At 37.9% G+C, this 9,880-nt stretch overlaps 2 protein-coding genes across 2 annotated transcripts; one reads left to right on the top strand and one right to left on the bottom strand.

The window, feature by feature from the left end:
* Positions 1-579: 579 nt before the first annotated feature.
* Positions 580-2,802, top strand: LOC103944931. The gene is made up of 4 exons (XM_018646884.2): positions 580-976; positions 1,245-1,367; positions 1,609-1,770; positions 1,924-2,802. Exons 1-4 carry the CDS (start codon positions 834-836, stop codon positions 2,474-2,476), a joined length of 981 nt encoding a protein of 326 aa, XP_018502400.1. The 5' UTR covers positions 580-833; the 3' UTR covers positions 2,477-2,802.
* A 14-nt stretch (positions 2,803-2,816) lies between these two features.
* LOC103944932 (U-box domain-containing protein 33) lies at positions 2,817-8,278 on the bottom strand. Its single transcript, XM_048564549.1, has 7 exons — positions 7,724-8,278; positions 7,202-7,320; positions 6,666-6,775; positions 5,338-5,836; positions 4,392-4,943; positions 3,553-4,275; positions 2,817-3,239 (listed from the first exon to the last, which is right to left on the bottom strand). Exons 1-7 carry the CDS (start codon positions 8,016-8,018, stop codon positions 3,057-3,059), a joined length of 2,481 nt encoding a protein of 826 aa, XP_048420506.1. The 5' UTR covers positions 8,019-8,278; the 3' UTR covers positions 2,817-3,056.
* Between the last annotated feature and the right edge of the window lie 1,602 nt (positions 8,279-9,880).

A 9,880-nucleotide genomic window follows, 5' to 3' on the forward strand; every position in this document is an offset into this window, starting at 1 on the left:
TTATGAATGTTCAGCGGGGTGGCAACCTCGCTGCCCATGCAGTGGTTTCCTATGCTACCTCACGTGATGGTTCGTTATTGTGAAATGCTTATGGTCCTGAATTTTTTTTTAATATTCATGCAGAAGAGGTAAATGTTTTTATTAGAATTTAATAAAATTTATCCTTGACAAATAATAATAATAATAATAATAATAAATCAAAAAGTACGAGTCTGACCGACCACTACAAATTCAAACAAAGACTCCGCCCGTTGTGCACTAATGCACGTAGGCAAAACAGATGTTGACTTCACACCTTATTACTTTTTATACAATTTAAATCTCCAACGACTAAATTTAACTTTTTTGACAAAAATATTCATAATTATATTAGAGTCATCTAAATTACAGTAAAAGAATTTGAATTCAAATATTGTGAATAGAGTATATTGTTATAGTAAACTTAACTAAACAGGCGTGTGCAGAATTAACTTAAAAAATGTTTGAAAATTTCAATGCAAATCGCCTTGACATATGTGACATTCTCACATTGGTTGCTACATCACTCAACATTTTAAACTTTGAAATCTTCTCCCCCGGTAAACACCCTCTCCAATTAATTAACTTAAACAATTGAAATTTGTATCTCATTCTTCCCATTTGATTATATATGCAACTGTCACCTCACTTTATTTCTTAGAAATTTTGTGTTATATTCAAATTATAATTAATTTGATAATTAGCTAGTTGAGCCTTAATTTCTTTACTTGGTCTAATCTAACACCAAACTAGTCTACAAAACTTTCATCTTCTTCTCTCTTTCCTCTCATTTTTTTCAACTGGGAAACTCAGACATGTCGATCTTAAGCAACAGTATCAGCAGCAGCAACAATGCGGCACCTTCATTTCATGAGTTCAAGAAACAAGCTTCTTTCTTCTTCAAGGAGAAGATCAAGACTGCAAGACTAGTCCTCACAGATGTTACACCAGCGCAACTGTAAGTTTCAATCAATCTGTTCTATGGTGCGTAGCTAAGTTGACTAGAGCAGCGTGCTCCGACTCCTCTTCTGCAGCCAAGTTTGAATCTGTCTGCTTGTAGTTTGGATAAGATTAGAATATCCGCATCCTCTCATTTTTATGGTTTATTTGTTGAACTTAGTGAGATCGGATTTGGTAGTTTTTTTGTTGGTCTGCTTTTGAGGGAACTTCTTGTGGCTTTGGATTCTAATGTGATGAACTTTTTGCTTGGCGTTTAACGTGTGAAGATTGACTGAAGAAGCTACGAATGGGAATCCATTGTCTCCGGACACAAGGACCTTGGGTTCAATTTCAAAGGCTGCTTTTGAACTCGAAGATTACACAAGAATTGTGGAGATTTTGCACAAAAGGTTTCTGGGTTTTCTCCCTTTCTTTCGCTTTCATTTTTCGTACGATTTTCTCCTTCCGCACTAGCCTTTTTTACGTCCATTGATTCTCCTTTGGTTTTTTCGATCCTAAGCCTAGAAAAATAGGGTGGAGTGCATGCGGAAGAAAAGAGAAGCCCGGAAATCACTACACTTTTTTTCCCTCCAGATTTATTTTTATGAAAACTTGGTGAATTAATCTATGCTTTTATAATTTCGTTTTCAGATTAGTGAAGTTTGAAAGGAAGAACTGGAGGGTCTCCTACAATTCTCTGATTGTTGTTGAGCATTTGCTGACTCATGGACCAGAAAGCGTTGCAGTTGAGTTTGAGGTTGACAAAGATGTTATTCAACAGATGGGAAGCTTTCAGCATATAGATGAGAAAGGGTACGTAATTCTGATAAAATTCTCGAGAACTGTTATTAGCACTCTATAACATAGTCATTCTGAAAATCTTCTCGTTCATTTTGTGAACGGGAGGAGTGCAGCATGACTTTGCGTACGATTAATTTGCGAGGGGTCTAAATATTTAAAATGCAGATTCAATTGGGGTCTTGCTCTTAGAAAGAAGTCCGGGAGAATTTTGAAGCTGCTAGAGAAAGGACCTCTTCTCAAAGAGGAGAGAGACAAAGCTAGGAAGCTAACCAGAGGGATTCAAGGGTTTGGGAGTTTCTGCCAAAGATCATCTGGCTCTTCAGCACAAGGGATTTTAAGAGAATCATCATTTCAAACATATGGAAGGTCCAAGTCTCAATCTCTCTTCAGTGACGACGAAAACCAGGAGAATCAGTTTCCATCATCTGACTTCAAAAATTTTACTAAGAAAGTTGAAGAATCAAAGCGAAGCAACGAAAGCATTGCGATCGTTGTGGCTGTCAACGATGAAGTAGAGAAACCCGAAGCTCGAACAAGTTTTAAAGAAAACATGGTTCCAAACAACGACGAATTGGAGAGATGCTGCTGCAAGGGAGAGTCTAACCCACTTTTGGATGGTGAGAAAGATGTGTCTAGGGTTGAAATTTCTGCTGAGGATGCACATCCCTTCAATGAAACGCACAATCTAAGTGCTGCTTCATTGCTTGCTGCAACTTAATGCACTCATTTGTTTCATTGCTTGCTGCAACTTAATGCGCTCATTTGTCAACGGATGCTCCTATTACACTTGTAGTCTTTGAAGGACCAGAACCAACTATTGTAGTATCTACATCGAGAAATCTAGTATTGTATACATCGTTAGTCTAATAGTTTCTCGGACCTACCCGTTACAACGAAGAAGTACTTGCAAACCGCTTCCACTGGCATGTTGAATGGGCTATTTGGTTGGGTTTTTATTGTTCCTATTATCGTGTGCAACTCAAATATTATGTCATCTTGAAATATTAGTAAGAGCTTTGCTCACCCGCACAGTTTTTTGCATGAGTGAACGTCTAAGATTATGACTAAATATATTCGATCTTGATATTTCTCAAATTTAGTAAATTTACACTGTCACATTAGAAAACTAATCTGCTTAACATTACAATGCTTTCAATTTTGATAGCTTTTATACAACAAGCACCTTCCCTATCATTGCATGATATAGAAATACAATGGTTACAACGAAAATCTACGAGTGAATGACATATCGATGACATACATACCTACATACATACATACATGAGAGTAGTGAGATTTCAAGCCTTGCAAAGCCAATCTTGAATCGCAAGGCGTAAGGCATGGTTGGGAATGAGATGCAAGTGACTCAATTTCAAATTGGTCATTGGAGAAGTCTCGCGACAATTTTGTAACCATCCACGCAAAGCTTCACCTTCGTACGTGAAGCCATCAGCTGCCAACTGCGGGTCATGCATTATTTCCTGAAAACAACGAAAAATCTGTCAGTTTGGAAGTCGTTTACCACCTTAGTTCTTGTATTCAAGTTGAAAGTTCGGAGCTTTTTGGTGCATAGGTGGTAATTCACGAGCCTTGTTCACAAGTACAAAACCGTAGTCTGAAGTCTTCAAATGGATGATCTAAAATTTTTACTTGTGATAAGTTCTGAAGTTATGTAAAACTAAATTTACGTATAGAGCTTTGCAGCACCTTGAATTAGAGAGCAAAACCCAAATTGAATCCGAGGGTTACTAGAATTTGGAACAATCAGCAAACGAGGTTATTAGCATCACTCACCCGAAGGATCGGACACAAGAAAAAAGATGGTACTGGTCGCTCTTCAGAGGCATGTAGCTGCTGCAATTCCCTCACAAAAGCTGGCGTAAGCTCTGGTCTTTCCCTACTATTCAATTCACAGCATTGCAAACCAAGGTCTACCAATCGCACTGCCACAGATATAGGCCATTCTCCGGCTGAGGAATCTATAATCGATGCCAAATTTCCACCTAAAACTGCCTTGCGCACCTCACTTGCTAAGCCAACTGGAGGACGTCCGGTGACTAACTGCAGAATGATCAGCCCAAAGGAATAAATATCAGACTTGGGCGTCAGGACCCCGACTCTTTGCAGCTCTGGATCTGTGTAACGAAAAGCACCCTTTGGCTCAGTTCCCTGGCGGAAACTTCGACAGTAAAGATTGTCTTCAGTGACCAGCCTGCAAATCCCAAAATCACAAATCTTGCAGTTGAGTTCAGAATCTAGTAGTATGTTTTGCAGCTTCAAATCACCATGGACAATCTTTTCAGGTCTAGAGGAGTGCAAGAAGCAAAGGGCACTAGAGATTTGAGCAATTATCCGTGTTCGGGTCTTCCATGGCACCAGAGAAATATTGCTTTTCCTGAAAAGATGGTCTTGCAGACTCCCATTTGATAAGTATTCGTATACAAGCGACCAGGCTTCTGGACAAACACCAAGCAAGGTCACAAGGTGACGATGCTGTAATTTTCCAAGAACTTGTACCTGCAAGCACAAAGAAAACAAAAATGAGCATCTTTGAAGTGTCATTGACGTATTATTAATCACTCCATCAATTTGACATATATAGTTGAGAGAGAGAGAGAGAGAGAGAGAGAGACCTCTTGTTGAAACTCAGCTTGTCCTTGCAAGTTGTGTGGATGCAATTTCCTTATGGCGACAGTTCTGCCCAGCATTTCCCCCTTATAAACACAACCATATCCTCCCTGCCCAATTTTAAAGCTCTCAGAAAAATTGCATGTTGCAGTCTGCAAATCTGACAATGAGAATTCGGCTAATTTCGGCAGTTCTTCAACAAACCCAATGACCGCATTGCAGTTTGCGGCTCCAGCTTGTCGATGATTCCTCCACCGCTCAATCCAGCGAAGGGCTTCCACCTTTTGTCGTTGAATACACTGTTTTTCCTGCTGAAGAGTTGCAATTGAAGTCTGAATTTGCTTCACTTCCCCAGAAGCTTCATCAAACCTTCGACTTGCTTCCTGTGCTCGGCTGTCTAGAAGGGCAATATTTCTCATGGCCCTGCTTATCTCACCACTAATTTCTTCCTTCTCTTCCAAGAGTTTTTGTTGTTCCTCAATCGTGATTCTCAAGGCGTCCTCAGCCTCTTCTCTAAGTTTAACTTCTCGGCCACGGGCTAACTCAAATGCCTTGGCCTGAATCAGAGAAACACAATTGTGAGTTAGGAATAACAAGATTAATGAATAAATTATTTCATTATAACGTAGCATTCAAAATCGTTATATATGTAGTTATAACCCAAATATAAAATGTTTCAAATATCTTATTCGCCAAGAAATTCTTTATTAGCAACGCGTGCTTACTAATCTTCTGAAAGTATTGAGAAGTTCCCTTAAATGCGTAACACAAATTTATTTTTAGCTTCACACTCACAGTTATTACTTGAAAGTACTGAGAAAGATCCCTTCATTGCATTACACAAATTTATTTTGAGTGTAGCACTCTTGAAATGGATCATGTAACGTAATTTCTAGGAATCATAATACCAAAAACGTTAGTTCTTAAGCTGCAACATCAACTTGCAGTTACCTTGTTGATAGCATTCATAGCTTCTGATTCTAAACTTTTGCGCTTCGATAGCTCTGCAAATGCCTTGTCCCTTGATGCCTCGGCTTCTAGTGTAGCTTCCGTAAGCATACGGCATAAGCTCTGTTCCTCAACGTTTAAATCAGAATCTGAAGGCATCCTTCCCTCAGCAAAATTATATCCTGAACCAGAGCTAGAACCTGTACTAGTTGAATTATGAATACTGGAGGGTAAGCACGTATTTGAAGAACAAGCTAAAGTTGGTGATGCAGCCAATTCTTTGTGGATTTCTGCATTCTCTCTATTTTGAAATGATTTACAACTCAAAATTTCTGCAGGTGCAATCTGCAGTTGCCCACATGAGGTCGGAGAACTTTGGCCATCTGAAGCATCTCTCGTCCAGACATGTTTCCCTTTGTTGATAAACCGTATTTCACAGAACAATGGAGCACATTTGGCTACATAATTTGCTTTGCTGGAGCTCTTTTTCACCTTCATGCAACTATAGTACAATATTAGGAAGGCATATTATGCTACTATATAATAAAATAACAAATCTTGCAGTTGCAAAAGATATATAACATTCAAGTTTCATAACAACAAAACCAGGAAAACTTACTTTCCATTGCGTTAGTATGACAAAGAAAATATTTAGAAAACGAAACGTAGACACCAAGGGCCGGTTCAATTAGACACCAACTCCTACTTACTGGAGAAGGAGTTGATCCCTGGACCACTCCCTTTGAAAAAGCCGGCTTTGAAAGTGTGGGAGCACAAGGTAAGTTCTTAAATAGGTCCCTTAATACATAAACTTGACAGAATAATTATTTGTACATAAAACAAAAAAACAAGACAAAGTTTGCTGATACATATACATCTTAAGTCAACAAAAAACACTTAAGACCCACATGTCACTAGTTTCATACCTCAGCATTTTATATTAAAGCACTTGAAACGATGTCACGTATTGGGGTTTTAGTAAACATAATTTTATTTTATTTTCTAAGATGATGCATGCATGGTTGGACAGAAGGCAGGGCTTTTGCTGGGGGTGAAATATTGTAGGCCTCATTTGCCTACCCTAAGGGAGGAGGGATGAACTGGACCATAGCAGAATCAGTTCCCAAATACATTTTTACCAAAGGAGGCTCTTCGATATCCAATTTTTTTCACTGCAGTACAAATAAGCTGGATAGCCAAGTTCATGTCTGAGTGATTCACAACTTTACAGAGACCACAGTATACGATCTAATTGTGCTTTTTTATAATTATCTTAACTTTCAAAAGCAAACCATTAGACTTACAGTGGAACCTTATTATGCACCACTTACTCTTCTGGTACAGCTCCCATAACAAGCTTCCTTACCCCATTATTGTTGACCAGCTCTACAATTCCTTTATGAATTTCATTAGCTTCAACCATAACAATGCTTGCTTTAACCTGGAAAGTAAATGGTTGCAGTAATATAGTTAGATACACAATTTGTATTCAGTTATTATGCAATTGTCATTTCACGAAATGTGGACACTTTTGACACAATTCTACACAAATATTGAACTATCAACACATAATATATTGAGTCCCGATGAAACAAAAATAATACGCAAGGCAGAAACGCCTTGTTCATGAAGCTAAAAACTAGGGAACTGGTTAGCTAAACTCAAAAGGTACTGGTAAAATTCAGTAGTGGAAGAAATCAAGGTTCTTCCAAATATAAGGAAACATCATGATTATGAGTAGCGATCTTTCTTAAAACTTTGATAAACACGAGGACTTCAATTTATAATAATTATGACAGTAAAACACTAAAAATAAAGATTGATTTATAAATTAAAAGACAAAAACATAAGGGCACAAAGCACACACCTTTGCTCTAGAGCAAGCCCTCAAATAATTTTGCAAAAGCTCCATTTTCCGTTCCCTTTCCTCCCTCCTGAAAGCCGTTACCACCTCGTCATTTGCCTGACTTGCAGGTAGTTTTCCTACTGCAAAATCATTGTAATCATGAATGACATACAATTTCAAAGAAATCAAAGTCTTGAAAGACGAAGAGAAAGGGTCTCAAACTGCTTAGCAAATGCCTGGAAATGAGAATTGAATAAGTTTTGCGAGCTTTTACACTGTCATAAGAACCCTTTTGTTTTCCCAAATGCAAACAGAAAATAATTCACATTCCATCCACAACACATTAATGGGTCAATTTTTGTCACATTTTCAAATTGTTCCATAACATTTTCTGAATTCAGGAAAAAACTGGAAGACCCCTATATGCATACTGTGAAAGAAATTCATAAATCATGAAACTTTAGAACCTTTTTCACCAAAACAGAGAGAATAATCTAGAGCCATTTCACCAGAACACTAGACTTGTTAGAGAGAGAGACTTACAGGGAGTGGGAATCAGCGGAGATGGCTGATGAACATGAAGTATACAAATTTCATTACAGCCAAAGTGCTTGAACGTCCAACGAAGCAAGCTCAAAGCTTTGTCCACAGACTTCCCAACCGCCACGTGCACCTTGTCACCACCACCACCTTCTTCACAAACCTCGGGCAACTGAGACTGAGAGGAGGAAGTCGCAGGCCGGTCAAACCCACGTCGGAAACTCACCGGAGAAGAGAACCCAGAAGGGGATTCAGCCACCGGGCCATGGTGCGGATACGAAGGCTGTACGAGCTCCATGGAAATGGAAGGGTAAGGAGGAAGCAGCTCCGCCGCTGGTCGCGGAGTTGGGGTTTGAGGAATGTGGGTGCCGCTGTTTTTGGGGTGCAGGTGGGAGGGTCATATGTAAAATTTGGAACTGATGATTACAGGAGTGAGATTTCGTGGAATTTGTAGGGATCTGTAGGGAGTTCTCGTTTCCCAGGGAGGCTTAACCTTTTGTGCTGATTTAACAGTGACACGGGAAAATGTTGACGGTGGAGTGGGGGAGAGATTTTCTTTGAGATAGATCCTCGCAGGATTCTCACGAAATTCTTTAATTACATCTGTTTATCGTATATCGTGAGTTCAGTTTTCATCAAATATTATTTATATTTAATTTTAAATAAAAAAATTATAATAATTTCTGATCATATAATGTATAATGAACAAATATAATTTAAATATTCTCAAAATCCACACAGAAGAATCGTTGATCCTCACTCATTTTCTTTGTTCTTCTGGTTTCAGTCAAAGATTGTTTAAAATTTTAAAAATTAAAAACGTGAGAGCATCTTCATGGGCATCTTTTGATTCTTTAATTTACATTTACTTGAAAAAGTACGGTAAACCCCCAAATCTATATTTTCATAACATTAGTCAAATCAATTAGTTAGCATCAAATAAGTGGCGTATAACAAAGAAAACGAATCATTCCTTGATTCTTATTTTTCAGTGTACCCACCAGTGTTAACCTAACAGCTATCAAGCCTTACCAAGTCCTCTTAGTAAATGTGGACGTGCCAACTCGCCACTAAACATGAACAACAAATATGATGGTGATGTTGCATGTGCTTCTGATTTCTGTATCCGAGTGAACGCAATCGAGAGAGAAACACGTCTCGACCTCTGAATTCTATAACTTAAAGACAGTGAAGTCCAAATAAGGATTCAATTTTCAAGGTGCCAAACACTTCGGCGGATGAGGAGGACCAATGTGGTGGTAGTGTCAGATGCGTTTCTAACTTTTGAATCAGAGTTTAGAACCTGAAGATAAGGTTGCTAGCTACTATGAAGTCTAAATAAGGGTTTGGTTTTCAATGTGCCAAACATTTAAATAACCCCATAACACCTCATTTCGCCAAAAAGATTTGCCAACATAGGGTTGTTAATCCAAACTATTATTAATTCAAACTAAAGACGTGCTAACAAAGTTAAGAGAGTTAGTGATTCCTCAAAGATGAGAGAAGGCGTGTATAATGAGATTTTGTGCAAAGTGTTTGAAGGTCCAACCTTCTCTATTTATAATAAGGAAAACTAATGAAAAGTTCAAAAAAAATTCCCTTTTAATAAAAAGTCATTTTTAAAGGTATAGTGAATAGTAATAGAAAAATGTATAAATATGATTTTTCATTAATAGTAAACAGTACCAGGAATGTTTTGATAAATCTCCTTTTATAATAATATCCTTGATGGCCACGTTGTAAAAATGATGTGGTGAGTAACAAATTCGCTTAAAATAATATCTAAAAATATTATCTTCTGAATGGACCCACGACACCGCCAATTGGTGGACGACATAATCTAGTTTCTGGCAAATAACTTCAAACCTTCGTGAAGGTTTCTTGCCCAGTTAAAAGCCTCACACGTGTCCCACCATATTATCTCATCATCTTCACCCCTACATCATCCGATCAAGTTTTCGCCCAAATCATGATTTTGAATGTTGTTGAGTTTGGATAATACTTTCAGAGAAATGATGAGGAGAATTTTAAAAGAGAACTGGATTGTCTGTTCTTCTATTTACATATTTTTTTCATGTCCTCTTAAGATGTATGATCACAGTTAAAGCACGTTAATATTTTATATTAATTTTTTATAGAAATAATAAAACAAAAATTAAT

The sequence above is a fragment of a genome, unplaced genomic scaffold, assembly GCF_019419815.1.
Source record: "Pyrus x bretschneideri cultivar Hongxiangsu unplaced genomic scaffold, Pyrus_bretschneideri_v1 Contig39, whole genome shotgun sequence".
In the NCBI taxonomy this organism is placed as follows: domain Eukaryota; kingdom Viridiplantae; phylum Streptophyta; class Magnoliopsida; order Rosales; family Rosaceae; genus Pyrus; species Pyrus x bretschneideri.